This window comes from Haliaeetus albicilla, chromosome W, assembly GCF_947461875.1.
Source record: "Haliaeetus albicilla chromosome W, bHalAlb1.1, whole genome shotgun sequence".
Classification (NCBI taxonomy): domain Eukaryota; kingdom Metazoa; phylum Chordata; class Aves; order Accipitriformes; family Accipitridae; genus Haliaeetus; species Haliaeetus albicilla.
The window spans coordinates 36,806,568-36,826,803 of NC_091515.1; the positions used below are offsets into that span (position 1 = coordinate 36,806,568).

The 20,236-nt window shown below is 45.9% G+C and overlaps 1 protein-coding gene and 1 long non-coding RNA gene across 2 annotated transcripts in view; both read right to left on the reverse strand.

Annotated features, from left to right (window-relative positions):
* LOC138683512 (uncharacterized) overlaps nt 1-14,297 on the reverse strand; it is a 143,903-nt gene extending 129,606 nt beyond the window's left edge. The window contains exon 1 of the long non-coding RNA XR_011323014.1: nt 14,078-14,297. This is a non-coding gene — a long non-coding RNA (uncharacterized lncRNA). The remainder of the gene's footprint in view (nt 1-14,077) is intronic.
* Nucleotides 14,298-17,422: 3,125 nt separating this feature from the next.
* Nucleotides 17,423-19,485, reverse strand: LOC138683416 (uncharacterized). Its single transcript, XM_069775134.1, has one exon. The coding sequence runs from the start codon at nt 19,403-19,405 to the stop codon at nt 17,423-17,425; it is 1,983 nt and encodes a 660-aa protein (XP_069631235.1). The 5' UTR covers nt 19,406-19,485.
* Nucleotides 19,486-20,236: the final 751 nt, after the last annotated feature.

Genomic DNA, 20,236 nt, shown 5'->3' on the forward strand with positions numbered 1-20,236 from the left:
ATGGCGGATTCAATCACTGACTATGGAGGCACGGAGTTAACCCTTCACCGAAATTTTCAGATGATTGGGCACATGAAAAGCAGGATAATTGGAATAAGATAAAAGAACAGTTAAACCTCATAAGGAGGAAACTGAAAGAGAAGAGAATAACAATATACAAGATGTTGAAAAAGTATTTAGAAGCAACATGTCAGTATAAGAAATGTAAAGAAAAGGAAATGCGAATGTTACAAGATGAGGTTGAACAAAGAAAGCGACAAGAAATGCTGTTATCTCTGCAAATAGAACAATTGCAGAAAAAACTGGGGAAGGAAGGTAGAGGATAAACTAGAACTCATAATAATTTGGGCCCTCAAGCCCCCAGATCCTCTAAAAATTCGTAAGCTAATCATTTCCCTGGAAGATTGGGACGGAGATATTTGGGAGGATCCTGACCAAGAACTTGGTGATGAGAATGAATCAGATGAATCAGAATTTAAGGTAGTCCCTATTATTAAAACTGAGGTATCTGCCGGACCTCAAGGGGGCAACCAGAGAAATACCATAAAGACCATTCCATGGGACCACCTTCAACTGGCCAATCTGCACGAAAAATATGGGTGGAAGCCTGGCGAAAATGAGACTGAATATCTGTGGCATGTCTCCTTAACTTGAGGAGATCGTATTATGTTAGATCAAGGTGAAGCCAATGGCTTTTGGGGACCAGGAGTGTTCTTGAATGAGGGACCACCCCCTAACACTGAACCACACTCTGTTATGTGTCAAGTAGCATGTTGGGCAGGGGGCGTAGACCCTCGGGATAGAGGGGAGCCCACTGCTATACCAATAAGATCATTAAGCAAACTTTTTACTGACATTACAAAAGCAGCCTGCCTGCAGGCTATGAACAACAGGGGTGCACATGGTGATTACCCTATCTCTGCCCCTGTCGAGCCCCAAGCCATGAGACCACTGATAAGGGGAGCCCCTGCTGTTTTAAAATCATACCTCATTGCAAAAAGAGATGAAATAAGACAAAACATAGAACATAACGATCAGGAGGGTCAGGACGGCCAGTCCCACCTCTGACCCAGCCCAACCTGGGCAGACTTTATGCATGGCATTGTAAATCATAGTCAAGAAATGGGGTGGGATGAACCAACACCAGCAGGGCGATCCCAAGCTGATGCAGACAGCAGACGGATCCAGCAAATAAGACAGACTCCCCAGAACCCCTGACACTTTCCCCGATCTCATAAACCCCCTGATGGGAGCTTAGCAATGGGATAACACAAACAGCCCTCACATTTATGTTCCAATATGCCCCCAAAGAAAACTAGTAAAATTTTTAATTTACAAAGGAGCTCAAATTTCAATAATTTCAAATTTGGATGCCCAAAGAATTAACGTTAAGCTCGACTGACAAAGGGTTAAAATAACTGGATTTACCGGCAAAAGTGAAATATGCTCCATAGCTAAAGTAAACTTGTTATTGCAAGGGGAGAAAAGAATATCAAGACACCAATTAGCAGTAGTTTCAGGGAAGGAAAACATTTTAGGCTTTGATGTATTACAAGGATGAGTTTGGAAATTGCTGGATGGTAGTGTTTGGTCTTTTGGCTGCCCTTGGTTAGCTGAGAGAAAATTAGCAGCTACCCGTGGGCGTCAGTTAACTGGTGTAGTTCGCTTGCTGTGAGCTGCACCCACACTGCCTGACTCAAAAATAACTACTGTCCCTCAGTATCCTATCTCTGCCGCTGCCCGGATGGGTATTGTGGAAGTTATAGCTGACTGACTTAGAAAAAAGACACATTATCTCCTGAACACACTCCCCATACAACTCTCCAGTATGGCCAGTTAAAAACCCAGACGGGAGATGGCGTCTAACCATAGACTATAGAAAGTTAAATGCAAACGCTGCTCCTCTTACAGCCGACATCCTCTTCAAGTTGCCGCTCACCCCTGGATGGCAGTACTGAATGTAAAATATATGTTCTTTATGGTGCTGCTGCAGGAGGAGGATAAAAGAAAATTTGCTTTTACCTGGGATGGGATACAATTTACTTTTAACAGACTTCCTCAGGGCTATAAGCATTCACCCACTATAGCTCAGTGGAGCTAAACATCATATTAGCACTAGATGGATATATCCTAGCTATTAACTGAAAGGGGTAACCAGTCGGGAGTCACCCTGCCGAGACTTGTGTTATTTTCTCTCTTTCCAGGAACGGTACAGGGAATGATATTGGAATGCCTCCCTTGGAGATCGGCTTGATCATCGGAGGAATATTCATCCTTCTCGCAGGAGCAATCATTGCCAACATAAACCAGATCTGGTTTACACCTTGACAAGCCCAATGCACAGGGTGGAGGCCCTCACTTCTTTTATTTGTGTTAATCAATATGTGTCGTGGTTTCAACCCAGCCGGTAACAAAGGACCACGCGGCTGCTCGCTCACTCCTCCCGCCCCCCTCCGGTGGGATAGGGGGAAGACGGAGGAGAGGGAAAAAAAAACAAACCTGGAACCTCGAGGGTTGAGATAAAGGCAGTTTACTGGAACAACACAAAGAAATTGCAACAACAACAACGGTACTAATGAAAAAGTATACAAAAAGAGTGATGCACAGTGCAACTGCTCACCACCCGGGACCCGACGCTCTGCCACTTCCCCCACCGAAAAGCAGAGCCCACCCCCCGGCCCGCTCCCCATTTATATACTGAGCATGATGTCACATGGTATGGAATAGCTCCTTGGCTAGTTCAGGTCAGCTGCCCCGGCTATGCCCCCCACCTCCCAGGTTCCTGTAAAAAAAAATTACCTCTATCCCAGCTGAACCCAGGACATTATCCACCCCTTATTCTATACCATCTACATCATGCCCAGATCTTACATTTTCCAATCGACCACTACCACTTCCGTGTCTTATATATATAAGTATATGGACTTGCGTCCGTCCCCATCGCCCCTCCGCGCACACACACACACGCAAATGGTATTCCTTTAGCCTATGGGCTATCCCTCTAATGTGTCCATTGATTTTATTTAGTCCATGACTTTGGGGCTCCATCTGTTGTAACAGTTCTTCAGGATAAGAGAGATGGTGTGAGATGGTGGGTTGTTGTATGCTGCCTCTGGAACTTGTGGCTAGTACATTTGGTGCAACTCACGCCCTTAGTCTGCAGGTCGAAGATGTTGATCTTGAGGAAATTGCTGGGTGCCAGTTCAAGTTCTATCGCTGTTGTACTTGGCTTAGTTTCAAAGTCCATCCCGCAGTCATTTGGGTAATTCTTACAGTAATACCCTTGATATGGCATATAGACACTATAGATACAATGACATGCATTGGCAGGGTATTTAGCAGTTAGGTATCATACAGCCCAATTCACTGGCTATTCTCTCCCAAAATCAAATCTCCCCGAGGTACACATTGAACTTCCCCATCCTTCTGCATCACCCACCAGGTGTACCCAGGTCCCTGAGCAAAAACAACCCCTTGAATGGGTTTGCCTCTGTTTGAGGGAGGACTAACCCAGACTGTCTTTCCTAACATACTCCTCATGCGCACTACAGGGACTTTATCGCCTTCTACAGTATGTGGAAGTCTTGGTTGGGCGGGGCCAGCCCGATTGGCGGATCCTCTAGTATTAACTAACCAGGTGGCTTTTGTTAAATGTGTATCCCAATGTTTGAAAGTCCCACCCCCCATCGCTCTCAATGTAGTTTTCAGCAGTCCGTTGTATCGTTCGATTTTTCCGGAGGCCGGTGCGTGATAAGGGATGTGATATACCCACTCAATGCCGTGTTCTTTGGCCCAGGTGTCTACGAGGTTGTTTCGGAAGTGAGTCCCGTTGTCCGACTCGATTCTTTCTGGGGTGCCGTGTTGCCATAAAATTTTCTCTTCAAGGCCCAGGATAGTGTTCTGGGCAGTGGCATGGGACACAGGGTATGTTTCCAGCCATCCAGTGGTTGCTTCCACCATTGTAAGCACATGGCACTTGCCTTGGCGTGTTCGTGGGAGTGTGATATAGTCAATCTGCCAGGCCTCCCACTGTTTATATTTCAGCCATCGCCCCCCATGCGACAGGGGTTTTTGCCGCTTGGCTTGCTTAATTGCGGCACATGTTTCACACTCGTGGATGACCTGTGCGATAGTGTCCATGGTCAAGTCCACCCCTCGATCTCGAGCCCATCTATATGTTGCATCTCTCCCCTGATGGCCTGAGGTATCGTGGGCCCACTGAGCCATAAATAGCTCACCCCTACGTTGCCAGTCCAGGTCCACCTGACCCACTTCAATCTTGGCAGCCTGATCCACCTGCTGGTTGTTTTGATGTTCTTCAGTGGCCCAGCTTTTGGGTACGTGAGCATCTACGTGACGTACTTTTACCACTAGCTTCTCTATCCGAACAGCGATGTCTTGCCACAGTGCGGCAGCCCAAATGGGTTTACCTCTGCGTTGCCAGTTGCCCTTCTTCCATTGCTGTAGCCACCCCCATAGGGCATTTGCCACCATCCATGAGTCAGTATAGAGATAGAGCACTGGCCACTTCTCTCTTTCAGCAATGTCTAATGCTAGCTGGATGGCTTTCACCTCTGCAAACTGACTCGATTCACCTTCTCCTTCAGCAGTTTCTGCAACTAGTCGTGTAGGACTCCATACGGCAGCCTTCCACCTCCGATGTTTTCCCACGATGCGACAGGACCCATCAGTGAACAGGGCATATTGCCTCTCTTTTTCTGGCAGTTTATTATACAGCGGGGCCTCTTCAGCCCGTGTCACCTCCTCCTCTGGCAACATTCCAAAGTCTTTGTCTTCTGGCCAGTCCGTGATCACTTCTAAAATTCCTGGGCGACTGGGGTTTCCTATGCGAGCCCGTTGTGTGATCAGTGCAATCCACTTACTCCACGTGGCATCAGTCGCGTGATGTGTAGAGGAAACTTTCCCTTTGAACATCCAGCCCAGCACTGGCAGTCGGGGTGCTAAGAAGAGCTGTGTTTCAGTACCAACCACTTCTGAAGCGGCTCGAACTCCTTCATATGCTGCCAATATCTCTTTTTCAGTTGGAGTATAGCGAGCCTCGGATCCTCGATATCCCCGACTCCAAAACCCCAGGGGTCGGCCTCGGGTCTCTCCAGGTGCTTTCTGCCAAAGGCTCCAGGTAGGGCCATTCTCCCCAGCTGCAGTGTAGAGCACATTTTTAACATCTGGTCCTGTCCGGACTGGCCCAAGAGCTACTGCATGAACAATCTCCCGCTTAATTTGTTCAAAGGCTTGTCGTTGCTCAGGCCCCCATTTAAAATCGTTCTTCTTCCGGGTAACTTGGTAGAGAGGACTTACAATTTGACTGTAATTTGGAATATGCATTCTCCAAAAGCCCACAACACCTAAGAAAGCCTGTGTTTCCTTTTTATTAGTCGGTGAGGACATAGCTGCTATTTTGTTGATCACGTCCGCAGGGATCTGACGACGCCCGTCTTGCCATTTTACTCCTAAGAACTGGATCTCCTGCGCAGGTCCCTTGACCTTACTTTCTTTTATGGCAAAACCAGCCTTCAAAAGGATTTGGATTATTTTCTTCCCTTTCTCAAAAACTTCTTCTGCCGTGCTGCCCCATATGATGATGTCATCAATATATTGCAGGTGCTCTGGAGCTTCACCTTTTTCTAGTCCAGTCTGGATCAGTCCATGGCAAATAGTGGGGCTGTGTTTCCACCCCTGGGGCAGTCGATTCCAGGTGTACTGGACACCCCTCCAAGTGAAAGCAAACTGTGGCCTGCACTCCGCTGCCAAAGGAATGGAGAAAAATGCATTAGCAATGTCAATTGTGGCATACCACTTAGCTGTCTTTGATTCCAGTTCATATTGAAGCTCTAACATATCTGGCACAGCAGCGCTCAGCGGTGGCGTGACTTCATTCAGCCCACGATAATCTACTGTTAGTCTCCAATCCCCATTAGATTTCCGCATGGGCCATATGGGACTATTAAAGGGTGAGTGAGTCTTGCTGATCACTCCTTGGCTCTCCAATTGGCAAATCAGCTTATGGATGGGGATCAGGGAGTCTCGGTTGGTGCGATATTGCCGCCGGTGCACCGTCGTGGTAGCAATTGGCACCTGTTGTTCTTCAACCTTCAGCAACCCCACAACCGAAGGGTCTTGGGAGAGACCAGGCAGGGTAGACAGCTGTTCAATCTCCTCCGTCTCCAATGCAGCTATACCAAAGGCCCAACGGTACCCTTTTGGGTCCTTGAAATACCCCCTTCTGAGATAATCTATACCAAGGATGCACGGGGCCTCTGGGCCAGTTGCAATGGGGTGTTTATGCCACTCATTCCCGGTTAGACTCATTTCGGCTTCCAATACGGTTAGCTCTTGGGATCCCCCTGTCACACCAGAGATACAGATGGGTTCTGCCCCTTTATAACTTGATGGCATTAGGGTACATTGTGCACCAGTGTCTACTAGAGCCTTATATTCCTGTGGGTCTGACGTGCCAGGCCATCGAATCCACACTGTCCAGTAGACCCGGTTGTCCCTCTCCTCCACCTGGCTGGAGGCAGGGCCCCTCTAATCCTGGTTAGAATATCTGTTACCCACTTTTTGCACATGTGAATCAGAAGTCCCTTCAAGAGGATCAGAAATGAGATCGGCCCATCTACTGCGCCCGGGGGACTGCTCACGGGAAACTGGAGCAGCAGTTTTCCAAGAAGAATCTTCTTTTCTGGTTGCTTTTTCTCGCAACTCCCGTACCCGTGAATCCAAGACTGAGGTAGGTTTTCCATCCCACTTCCTCATGTCCTCTCCATGGTCACGCAGGTAAAACCACAGATTAGCCCGTCGTGTGTACTTTCTCTCTCCTCTCTCTTGGGCAGAGGAACGCTTACTCCCAATAACTGCAATGCGGGCCTGTACAGGTGAGGAGGAGGACATATCCACTTTGAATTGCTGGAACTCTCGGGACAATTCCTCTACAGCTGAGACACAGGCCCGTAGGGAGGAAGAGAGACTTCCTTCATATTGCTGGAGTTGGACAGCCAATTCATCCACCGTTTGTCCATAGCCTTCTTTCCAGGACATTACTGCCAATGAGTTGGCATAGGTTGGTGGTGCACTTCGTAGAAACTTCCGCCACATCGGTTGTGTGCATTGGACTTCATCTGGATCTGTGGGTGACTGCGCATTTTCTGGATCATTATAAATCACCTCCAGCACGGCTAATTCCCTCAGGTACTGGATACCTCTCTCCATGGTGGTCCACTTGCCTTGGTGACATGTAACTTCATCCCTGAAGGGGTATCTTTCCTTTACACCTAACAGAAGTCGCCTCCAGAGGCTGAGGACTTGTGTTTTTCTCCCAATCGCCTTGTCGATACCCCCTTCTCTAGACAGAGATCCCAACTGCTTGGCTTCCTTACCCTCTAATTCCACACTACTAGCCCCATTATCCCAGCATCGGAGCAGCCAGGTAACAATGTGCTCACCTGGGTGGCGGCTAAAATCTTTTCGCATGTCACGCAACTCACTCAGGGATAGAGATCGGGTAATTATTTCAGGTTCTGCCTCTTCCTCCTGTTCTCGCGATGACCCTGGTTCACTTTCATCTCTCACTGAGCGAACTGATTTCTTTGTGTGTTTCTTTTTCTGTACAGGGGCGACTGATACTGGCACAGGTTGGTTCTCTGGTTTAGTGGCAGTATCTGTCACCGGGGTAGGGTTAGCCACGGTACCTGTTGTCGTGGTAGGGGCAGCCACGGTGCTTGTCGTCGGGGTAGGGGCAGCCACGGTGTCTGTTGTCAGGGTTTGGGTAGCCACGGTGCATGTTGTTGGGGTTGGGGTAGCCACGTTGCATGTTGTCTTGTTTTCCATCTTTTCCCCCTTTTCCCCCTGGGGGTGCTGCATAATATCAAGCAGGGTTTGGTAGATACTGGCCAGGGCCCAGCACAGTGTAGTGAGTTGTGTGTCTCTGGGATAGCCACAGCATTTTCCTTTCAAAAATTCTATCACTTCATGAGGGTTCTGCAGTTGTTTGGGAGTGAACTTCCAAGTCACTGGAGGTGAGAAGTTCTCTAGATACCTGCCCACATCCTCCCACATGCCGTGCCACCCATAAATATCCAGCTTTGGGACAGATCTCTGGGTGGTACTCTTAAAGAGCCTCTTTGTAGCCCTAGACAAGACCTGAAACATAGTCAGGAGGCATAGCACTAACAGCACACAGGCTTGCGCATCCCAAGGATATTCAAAATTCTCGAAAACTGTTGTAATTAGTTGGAAAGAGAAAAAGGAGGGGAACGGATGGGGGGAAGTATCCCCCCCCTAACTTCCCCATGGGTTGGGTGTAATTACCAATAAAATCCGACAGAAGGTGCCCAAAGTCTGGAAATGATATCACTGCCTCATACAGATACCAGCTTAACCTCATGACCAGTGATGTAATCATTTCACAAGTCGACATTGCCCAGTACAGCAAAATGATAATCCCAATCACTCTCCCAGAGATGAGATACGCAACTACAGGCAATACATAAAACATATAAGAACTTACAAAACGCCACCATGTAAACAGCTGAATCAACATTGTGACTAACATCTATTTATCTAGTATAAGAAATGCGTATGACAAATTTGTTTCAACACGCTCTGGCCAGATCTGTCGTTATCTCAACCCTTCGTGCCCCACGTTGGGCGCCAAAAAGGACTGTCGTGGTTTCAGCCCAGCCGGTAACAAAGGACCACGCGGCCGCTCGCTCACTCCTCCCGCCCCCCTCCGGTGGGATGGGGGGAAGACGGAGGAGAGGGAAAAAAAAACAAACCTGGAACCTCGAGGGTTGAGATAAAGGCAGTACAACGGTACTAATGAAAAAGTATACAAAAAGAGTGATGCACAGTGCAACTGCTCACCACCCGGGACCCGACGCTCTGCCACTTCCCCCACCGAAAAGAAGAGCCCACCCCCCGGCCCGCTCCCCCTTTATATACTGAGCATGATGTCACATGGTATGGAATAGCTCCTTGGCTAGTTCAGGTCAGCTGCCCCGGCTATGCCCCCCACCTCCCAGGTTCCTGTAAAAAAAAATTAACTCTATGCCAGCTGATCCCAGGACAATATGGTAACTGTAGTACATTCTGTACCTGTGGTGGGTTGACCTTGGCTGGATGCCAGGTGCCCACCAAGCCACTCTATCACTTCCCTCCTCAGCAGGATGGGGGGGGGGGGGGAAATAAGATGGAAAAAACCCTCGTGGGTCCAGATAAAGGCACTTTAATAAAGCAAAATCAAAGGCTGTGCACGGAAGCAAAGGAAAACAAAAGATTTATTCTCTACTTCCCATCAGCAGGCGATGTCCAGCCACTTCCCAGGAAGTAGGGCTTTAGTACCTGTAGCAGTTGCTCCAGAAGACAAATATTGTAATAACAAATGCCCCTCCTCCTCCTCCTTTCTCTTAGCTTTTATTGCCGACCAATTATTTTTCCCTTTCTTTTCTGTCCTATTAAACTGTCTTTATCTCAACCCATGAGTTTTACTTTTTTTTCCCCGATTCTCTCCCCCATCCCACTGGGTGTGAGGAGTGAGCGAATAGCTGTGTGGTGCTTAGTTGCTGTCTGGGGTTAAACCACGACAGTGTGTTTAGTTCAGCCTTTAGCAACCTATTCATCCACTCCATTAAGCCATTAGCCCATGGGTTGTAAGGGTGATGGAATGCCCATCTTCGTGTTTATCTGCCCAAGCATGAACATGATGGTTCTTGAAGTGCAATGTGTCTGATTCAGTTGTTATGGGTTGTACGTGGGCTGGCTGGGATGGAGTTCATTTTCTTCATAGCAGCCTGTATGGTGCTGTGCTTTGCATTTGTGGATAAAACAGTACTGATAACACACCAATGTTTTGGCTATTGATGAACAGTGCTTGCATGGTGTTAAAGCTTTCTCACCAACTCCACCCACTCCTAAAGATGAGTAAGCTGGAGGTGGGCAAGAGGCTGGGAGGGGACACAGCCAGGACAGCTGACCCAAGCTCACCAAAGGGATATTCCACACATAAGACATTACACTCAGTAATAATAAGGTCCCAAATACTGATACTGTTGAATACTTTTTAAGAGAAGGGTTAGGGGCCTGTTGATGACTTGCATTCCAGCCCCAGGTGGAATGTTTGTGCAGCAAGGAACACAGAGAACACGCTAGCTGACTAAAACCAGAGACATGGTGTTGTGGTTTAACCCCAGCCAGCAACTAAGCACCATGCAGCCGCTCACTCATTCCCCCCACCCAGTGGGATGGGGGAGAGAATTGGGAAAAAAAAGGTAAAACTCATAGGTTGATGTAGGGTTCAATTATATGGAACTTAGTTACTGGGCCTGAAAGTAGCTCGTGGTCACAAGAGTGTTCCAGACGCCTTTAGAAGGCCTTGAACAGAATAAACAAGAAGATAGAAAAAGAAAGATCCCAGTTAGAAAAACACAGGTGCACATTCCACGATAAAGGGAACTTGGCACAAACAACCTCAATTCAGGGGCTTATCTTGGCCAATTGGACTGAGACAAGTTTCGCATGCTCTAGCTAACATAGCCAATTATGTCCTGTGTTTATGCGCGTGTACAGAGTGAGTATAACTAACTGTATCTTATGTTTATACGCGTGGACAGTATCGATATAACCAATCACATTTAATGTTTGTGCGCATGGACACCAAATGCTTGCACGCAGCAGCCAATCAGAGCTTCTGGGCAACTTAGAGAATTGTATAAGAATGATCAGCTAGGCTCAATAAACTGGCAACTTTAATCATCATATTGGTGTTCTATCGTCCGGGCCCCGCATGGAATAACCCTAAACCCTACAGGTTGACATAAGAACAGTTTAATAGAACAGAAAGGAAGAAACTAATAATTATAATAATAACAATACTAAAATGACAATAATAATAATAATAATAATAATAATAATAAAAGGATTGGAATATACAAAACAAGTGATGCACAATGCAATTGCTCACCACTCGCTGACTGGCTGATGCCCAGTTAGTTCCCAAGCAGCGATCCCCCCCCAGGCCAACTCCCCCCAGTTTATATACTAGGCATGATGTCACATGGTATGGAATACCCCTTTGGCCAGTTTGGGTCAGCTGCCCTGGCTGTGTCCTGTGCCAACTTCTTGTGCCCCTCCAGCCTTCTTGCTGGCTGGGCATGAGAAGCTGAAAAATCCTTGACTTTAGACTAAACACTACTGAGCAACAACTGAAAACATCAGTGTGTTATCAACATTCTTCTCATACTAAATCCAAAACATAACACTATACCAGCTACTAGAAAGAGAATTAACTCTATCCCAGCTGAAACCAGGACACATGGGCATGCCAAAAACTTAAAGTTCTTAGGAGGCTCTGGAGGTTGTGTTTGGAGGAGGGAGAAGGTAAAGATAAAACAAATTGCAAGACATTTTCAGGAATACCTTAGGTACCAACACAGAAGGAGACTGCTAAGAAAATTACATTCTGGGCAAGACTCTGGTATTTACCAGAAGGAATAGAAAGATCCCAGCATTCTTTGAGGGATGAAATTAAGAGGGTCATATCTTGTGCAACAGATTTGCGTGTAGGTCTGCCCAGGAGTATGTCATCAATATACTGGTGGTGAGAAACATCAGGAGTGGGAGAAATTTCAGCTAAGGCTGAGGCTAACAGGCCATGAACAATGGTAGGAGTATGGCGATAGTCTTGAGGTAAACCAGTAAAGGTGTACTGAATGCCATTCCAAGTAAAAGCAAAGCAAGCTTGGTTGTCTGAGCAGATAGGGTACTGGAAGAACATCCAAAACCGCCATGTGTAGATAAGAAGCAACGTGAAATGTGTTGAGTACTTCAGCAGCTGTTGGGACTGCTGCATGAAGTGGAGAGGAGGCAGAGTTTATGCCTGAGTAGTCAATGGTCAGGCACCAAGACACATTGGGTTTGCACACTAGCCATATGGGGCTGTTAAAAGGGGAGTTGGTGAGAATGACTACTCCCTGTTCTTCCAATTCTGTGAGAAGGGAGGTGATGGGTTTTGGGGCTCGTGGGTTCACAGGGTATTGTTGTAAATTAAGAACATGGGTCATCGGAGGTAGGGGAGGTGCTTTTTACAGTACGCAAACTAGCAGGAGGTTAGGTTCAGAGGTACCAAGAGACCATACCTTCCCTTTAGCATCACGGAAGATTTGGCCTCTGAGTAGATAGAGGGAGAAAAGGCACTAATTAGTGTATCCTATTTAACTTCACATTATCTTGAGTTCTTTTCTACGTGGCCAGCCAGCAAGCCAAGCAGAATAATCATCAGGTACATAGATCAGAGCCAATCTTCACATACAGCCTTTTGCCTCTGTAGAAGGAAAATGGAGGGAGAAAGAAAGTGAAACTGCTGATGGGTAATAGAAGATTTAGAAGTTGGAATCGCTGTGGTGCAAGTAACAAGGAAAATACAAATCTAAGAAACCAAGGCCCATTAGTTCTGCTGTCTGAAGGACACCATCTATTGGAGTCAGCCTTCTGCGTGTAATGGCAGTTACAGATGGTTTTGCAGGTTTCAGCTCAAACTCGCCTGTTGACTACTGAGAGAATTTTGAACCTGAGTTTGGAGTCACTTTTGGCCCAGGCTATTTGATCTCACTAAATTATGAACTCTAGCCCCTATGTTCTGGAGCATCTGCATTCCTCAGTGAGGATATGGGCAACAGTGCTTGGAAGGTATACCTTAGAAAATACTGAGTTCTGCTCATGACAGAAATCCTAGCAGTTATCCTTTCTTTTCTAGGTTCTTTGGGAAATCATGTGCTTTTATATTAATAGACTAACAACGTGAGTGTTTGGAGTGCAGGGACATGTGTGATAGGGGAGATGAGGCAAGAAAACTGAGGCCCTGGATCAGCCTCACAGGTGTTGCGAGTAGAGCTCAGTATTTTCTAAGACATACCTTCTTCTACTTAAGAGCATATTGAAATGCTGTTTGCATTCTGGCAGCCAGAAGAACTCAAGCTGAGGTGCTCTGCTCTCCCTCTCCTTTTTCACATATTTAAAGATGGTATAAGCACTCAGAAAAGTCCCTTGGTTGGCGCATTTAAAGGACTATGCAGTTCTGGTTCTCCTGCAAAAGAGAGAAAAGTACAGAGCTCCTGATCCGATCTGGCCCAGAATTTATGCCTCACTGAATGAGTATAATGACACTTCTGAGTTTACAAGTTGCTGCTTGAACACAGATCTGTAGATAATCCATTGATAGCTATACAATCCAGTAAAACTGATGAGTCTGGGAATGCCAACTGGAAACATCTCTGACTACAACGGAATATTGTAATGTGTGTATAGGTGGGCTAGGGATTTGTGACTACCAGCACTATTGAAATCCTAAACTATTTCCTAGTGCTTTTCCTCTCTAAGGAAGAAAGAGGCAGTAGTCCACAATTAGTCTGTGATGATTCTAGTTATCAATGCTCATGATAAAAATCTTGCTATTTCAGAATATGTGCCAAGGAAAAATTTCCAATCTAATGCTATAGCAACTGCTTACTGCATTACTTTCTTTGAAAGCAGATTTGTACAGTTTCACTTCAGTATTATCATAAGTGGCAATTAAAATGAGTTTGTGTCCTGGTTTCTGCTGGGATAGAGTTAATTTTCTTCTTAGTAGCTGGTACAGTGTGTCTTGGATTTAGTGTGAGAATAATGTTGATAACGCACTGATGTTTTAGTTGTTGCTAAGTAGCGCTTATCCTAGGCTAAGGATTTTTCAGTTTCCCATGCTCTGCCAGCAAGCAGGTGTACAAGAAGCTGGGAGGGAGCATAGCCAGGACAGCTGACCCGAACTAGCCAAAGGGATATTCCATACCATAGAACATCATGCTCAGTATATAAACTGGGGGGAGTTGGCTGGGAGGGGCGGATCGCTGCACGGGCATCGGTCAGCGGGTGGTGAGCAATTGCACTGTGCGTCACTTGTCTTTTCTTGGGCCTTATTTATTTATTTTTATTTTATTTTATTATATTCCTTTTCATTGCTATTATTATTAATTGTTATTGTTGTTATATTATTTTACTTCAGTTATTAAACTGTTCTTATCTCAACCCACGAGTTTTACTTTTTTTCCCAATTCTCCTCCCCATCCCACTGGGAGGGTGGAGGAGTGAGTGAGCGGCTGCGTGGTGCCTAGTTGCTGGCTGGGCTTAAACCACGACAGTTTGAAAGCAGATGCTTAAAGAATAGAATGGTGTGAGCAATGTGAATTGTTAAACACAAACCAGGATCCAAGGAGGTTGCCTGTAATTTCTAATGGCACCTATGGTTGGGATGCTAACGAGTATCACTAAGAAGAGATTTTTTTTTTTTTCCTCAAAACCAGTCTGAATTCCAGGGGCAAACTTCTCTTCCATTCATCTTTGGAGATTGGTTGTTTTTTTTCTAGTTATTTAAAACTCGTATCACTTAGTCTAATCTTTAGGTTCATGCCCCTGGATTTCTTCAGCCCTGATTCTTATCTCACCTGCAACAGTACAGACTAGGAGCAAGTCAATGGATGGATGAATTAATTAAAGAAATTTGATTCATTGTACTGGGTCTGGCTGGGATGGAGTTAATTTTCTTCATAGCACCCTGTATGGTGCTGTGTTTTGCATTTGTGACTAAAACAGTATTGATAACACAGGGATGTTTTAGTTATTGCTCAACAGTGCTTACACAGCGTCAAGGCCTTTTCTTTTTCCCACTCTGCCCCCCCAACAAGTACTCGGAGGTGCGTAAGAAGTCTGGAGGGGACACAGCCAGGACAGCTGACCCCAACTGACCAAAGGGATGTTCCATACCATATGACATCATGCTCAGCAATAAAAGCTCAGGAGAAAGAAGAAGGAAGGGGGTGATGTTTGTGGCTATGGCATTTGTCTTCCCAAGTAATTGTTAGGCATGCTGAGGCCCTGCTTTCCTGGAAATGGCTGGACATATCTGCCTGCTGATGGGAAGTAGTGAATGAATTCCTTATTTTGTTTTGCTTGCGTGCACAGCTTTGCTTCACTTAGTAAACTGTATTTATGTCAGTCCCACAAGTTTTTCTCCCTTTCGCCCTTCCAATTCTCTCCCCCATCCCACTGTGGGGGAGTGAGAAAGCAACTGCTTGGACAGACCCCAATATGCCGGACAGACCCACCTCTTAGGGAAGCCTGCTGACCCCCTGGGGCCCGGGTTAAGGGCATCACTAGGAAGCTTCCTAGCCTGGTACGGCCTTTGGACTAATACCCATTACTGGTCTTCCATGTGGGTGGTGATGAAGCTGCAACGCGTAGTCCAAGGGCAATCAAAAGAGTCTTCAGGGCCTTGGGATGGCTGGCAAGGGAATCTGGAGCACAGGTTATTTTTTCCTCTATCCTTCCAGTTGTGGGCAGACATATTGGAAGAAACAGACACACCCAGTCTATTAATACATGGCCCCGTGGCTGGTGTCACCACCACAATTTTGGGTTTTTTGATAATGGGATGGCCTACATGGCACCAGGCCTGCTGGCGTCAGATGGGATTCACCTTTCTCAAAGGAGGAAGAGGGGCTTTGCTCACAAGCTAGCGGGGCTGATTGACAGAGCTTTAAACTAGACTTGAAGGGGGAAGGGGATAATATCAGGCTCGCCCGTGACAAGCCAAGGGACGACACGCCAAGGTTAGAGGGACGGGGTGCTAGCGAGGGCCCTTAGCCTGTTGCTCTAAGACGTGCTGGGTACACTGGAGCACACTTGAAGTCTTATGGAGATGAGCCAGGGGCTCCTGAGGTAATAGGAGCCATCAGGGAAACACCGGTGAAATACCTCAAAGGAATTAAGGGGTGTTCTTCTAAAAAGGTGACACGTCCGACAGCCCAGCTGAAGTGCCTCTACGCCAATGAACACAGCATGGGCAACAAACAGCAGGAGTTGGATGCCAGCGTGCTGCTAGAAAGCTATGACCTAGTTGCCATTACTGAAACTTGATGGGATGAATCCCATGACTGGAGTGCGGCTATAGATGGCTACAGGCTGTTCAGAAGGGACAGGCGAGGAAGGAGGGGCGGAGGGGTTGCCCTCTACATCAAGAAATGGATAGAGTGCGAAGACCTGTCTCTGAAGAATAGCCACAAGCAGGTTGAAAGCTTATGGGTAAGAATTAGAGACCGAGGCAACAAAGGGAACCTTGTGGTTGGTGTTTACTACAGGCCGCCCGATCAAGGGGAGCCTATTGACAAAGCCTTCTTACTCCAGCTCCAGGAGGCATCTCGCTTGCAGGCTCTCATCCAGCTGGGGGACTTCAACCACCCCGACATCTGCTAAAAAGTAGCACGTTGAGCTGTAGGCAATCCAGGAGACTCCTGGAGTGCATCGAGGATAACTACTTAAGCCAGGTAATAGACAGCCCTACCAGAGGGGGTGCGATACTGGACCTGTTGGTCACCAACGCAAGTGAGCTAATGAGAGATGTCAAGATTGGAGGCAGCCTGGGCTGCAGTGATCATGCACTGGTGGAGTTCGCAGTCCTGAAGGATATGGGACAGGTGAAGAGTAAAGTCAGGACCCTGAATTTTAGGAAAGCAAACTTCCAGCTGTTCAAGGAGTTAGTCGAGAGGACCCCCTGGGAAACTGCCCTCAGGGACAAGAGAGCAGAACAGAGCTGGCAGATAGATCTTTAAGGATGCTTTCCATAGAGCGCAAGAGCTCTCGATCCCCAGGTGTAAGAAATCAGGAAAGGAAGGCAAGGGACTGGCATGGATGAGTCAAGACCTGCTGGTCAAACTGAAGGGCAAGAAGGAAATGCACAGGCAGTGGAAGCAGGGACAGGTATCCTGGGAAGAGTATAGGGACGTTGCCCGCTTGTGTAGGGATGGGGTCAGAAAGGCCAAGGCGCAGCTGGAGCCAAACTTGGCAAGGGATGCAAAGAAGAATAAGAAGGGCTTCTATAGGTATGTCAGCCAGAAAAGGAAGGTCAAAGAAAGTGTACCCCTCCAATGAACACGACTGGCAAACTGGTAACAACGGACGAGTGTCGCAGTAGAGACGGACACGACAAGTATTAGATTGTGCAAAATGGCTACTTTATTGTTCTAACACACCTTTTTATTACCTTCTTCAGAGTATGTGTTCATATATGATTGGTTTAGTTAGTAACTAACAGTTCATGACTGGTGAGTCGTCAGTATGGTTCCTCTTATCATTGTCTACATAGTTCTTCTCGGGACTTTCTAGACTCTCAAGGATACATTACAAGCTGCTCAAGGTCACGCTGCTCTTGCATCGTCAGGCATTCTGCAGACCCGTTGCATTCCCCGACAGACGAGGAAAAGGCCGAGGGTACTCAACAACTTTTTTTGCCTCAGCCTTCACTGGCAACCTCTCTTCCCACACCTCTTGAGTGGATAGACCTCAAGGCAGGGACTGGGGGAGCAAAGTCTCTCCCACTTTAAGATAAGATCAGGTTCGTGACCACCTGAGGAACCTGAACATACATCAAAACATCAATTGATATGGGGATTTCCACATTGGATGGGACATCAAGCATATTGTATGTGTTCAATATAGACATCAAACGTGTTAACCGATTCATCATTCTCCAGGCTATGACATACAATACTGCTGACAAAGCCAAACTGATCAAAACCAATATCAAGAGAACCACGTTGGGGTGACACAACGTATTCAGGATGCCTGTAGCAGTAGGCGACCATCTGAAAAGTGTGTCCCACCATCTATGTTCTGCATCCTTTTGCACTCTTTCTAAAACTCGGTGTATTTCTTTCACATCATGATGAACAGTTATTAAGGTTTTCTGTCCGTTTTCCCTAATTTTTTCCAAAATCTCAACCAAATCCTTGTGTTGTAATAACTGTTTTACCAAAGTGAGATTCATTCCGATGGGTATAGGCAACAATTCATGAATCAACATATAGTTAGATTGCAAAAGTTGGTGAGATGTGACCGGGGCCAAATAGGAAAAGTCACATCCGACAATCTTAGTAAAATTGCAAACACAGAAATTTGAATGATTTTTAGTCTCTACAACTACCTCATCTACAGATAGAGAGTCACAAACAGTCCTCAAACATACACAGCCTTTGCCGATATATACGAGTACTGTTTCAGGGTTTTCATTAGGATGAATCTCAAAATGGCAGATATTTTGTTCAGTATCTAAACAAATATCTTGTGCCTCAATTGCATTGCCTTCACAAACAAATCCTTGTTGTTCTCGTACAATGCAAGATTCCAAATTAACAGTTTGCCATTTTTCATCCACCTTTCGGGCCCATACTCTATGCTCAGAAGGATAGAGTATAGTTCCGTTGTGGTTCAACCCTAATGCAATAATGGGATAAATTTGGTATATGGTAGCATTATATATAGTAAGCACAGAAATTGTAGCTAGGTTTGTAACAGGATCATAAGTAAAGTTCACCAGGTTCCACCAGGATTGGCGTTCCTTCTCGAAATCAGTGGCACTGTCCCAAATTATTTTCTGAATTTCAGTGGGGAGGATACCTTCTTCACCTTCTCTTATAATTGAGGTGGCTACTGACTGCGTCCATATTTGAGCCTGGATACAACTGAGAGCCAAAGAGAGGTTATTTTGGATCACCCCAAGTGCGTCAGTAATCAATTCATGGTCCCTTACATTTACCTTTTCCCATTTTGGTAATATATTTGACAACAGCCACTGGTTAGTCCCCAAAGCCAATAAAGAAGATTGCAAAGGCTGTTGAAATTTAGCCAAATCACTAATTGAGGTAGCCAACTTGTTCATTATTACTTCCGAATCGATGCTATTTAAAACTCCCAATCCTGTTCCCAAAACACCAGTTAGATCTCTCCGCGTTCTTCTCATGGGAAGAGTTCGTTTTTGCAGCCAGGTTGTCCATCCCTTGTAAGAAGTCTTTAGGAAAGGTGAGCAAGCTGGCTGAATGTCTGAAACATTGTTCTGCATCGACAATTCAACTTGCTTGAGAGACCATGCCGGGTTAAACAACATTTGTTGTAGGCCCGTATTTCTGATCACATATGGTCCAATTTCAAAGGTTTTTGGGCTAAGCACGACAATTGGTTGGGTAGTAGGCATTACAACGTCTATTTTAAATCCTCTCCAGTATTTAGTGTTATTTTTACCACACATAACTTTATAAGAGTATTGTACAGCAGTCAAATTTAGCCAACAGTCTAGGTTTTGATTTTTACACAACAAAATAGGGCCATGTGGTCCAATTCCATAACTGTCTGTGGATTCAATGTGAGATTCAGTGATCAGTCTGCATCTTATTGTAATGTTATTTCCTTGTACCACTGTAAAAGAGGGTATAACTTCATCTTTGTCAGTTAGCGTGAAGAGGGTATCTATGCCATTGTGCGTGACTACTGCAACAAGCATCACTAGAGGCCTAGTTACAGCATTCATTTTGAATTTAAATGTTAGGCCTGATAGCCCTCCTGTCGGTGGATTAGATTGCCAATCGCACACCACATAGACTGACTTGGTCAAAGTGAAATTATACCAACAATCTCCTTGTTCCTTAATACAGGATTTAGTGATTTCAACAGTAGTGGTACTTGGGTCTAGGGGGTAGTTACCGACATTCTTTTGACGGCAACACGTAATGAGACAATCCTGTTTGCTACATCCCCATTCTGTAGTAGGACAGAATTTCGCAGTGATGTTGGAACTAGGGTCCAATAGATTTCCAGAGATGGTAACTGAAGAGGCTTTCTCATGAAGACATCCTTCCACCTTTCTGCATCCCACTTGGATTTTTTCTCCAATCCTTCCAGTCAGGACACGGACCCAGTCTTTTTTGTCCCATTCCCCCCACTCAAGTGGGTGGTATACTTCAGACTCATGCATTACTACAGTGGCTAAGTTTGGGAGACGGTCTTTGGGATACTGTCCCATACTCCAAGTATACTGGACAATAGCTTGGGACCATGGCCATTCTGTATTCTTTTGGCTACAGATTAGTGGTGAGATACAAAAAAGTACTACCAATCCAATTAAGTGATTCATAATTCATGCTGTTCTTGGCGTCCCTCGGAGTTCTTCTGTAAAACAAAAAGAAACAAAACTTGCCTCTCTGAGGCAAAAGAGATTAGTACTATACAGAAAAATTAAAATGATGGAATTATCCAGCGAGTATTTATCCGATGCTCTTTCCCTAGGGCATCGGATGCTACCCATGAGTATACATTCAGTGGGGTTTTTAGTACCAGTGGCACACTTCCTACGGTGGGAAGT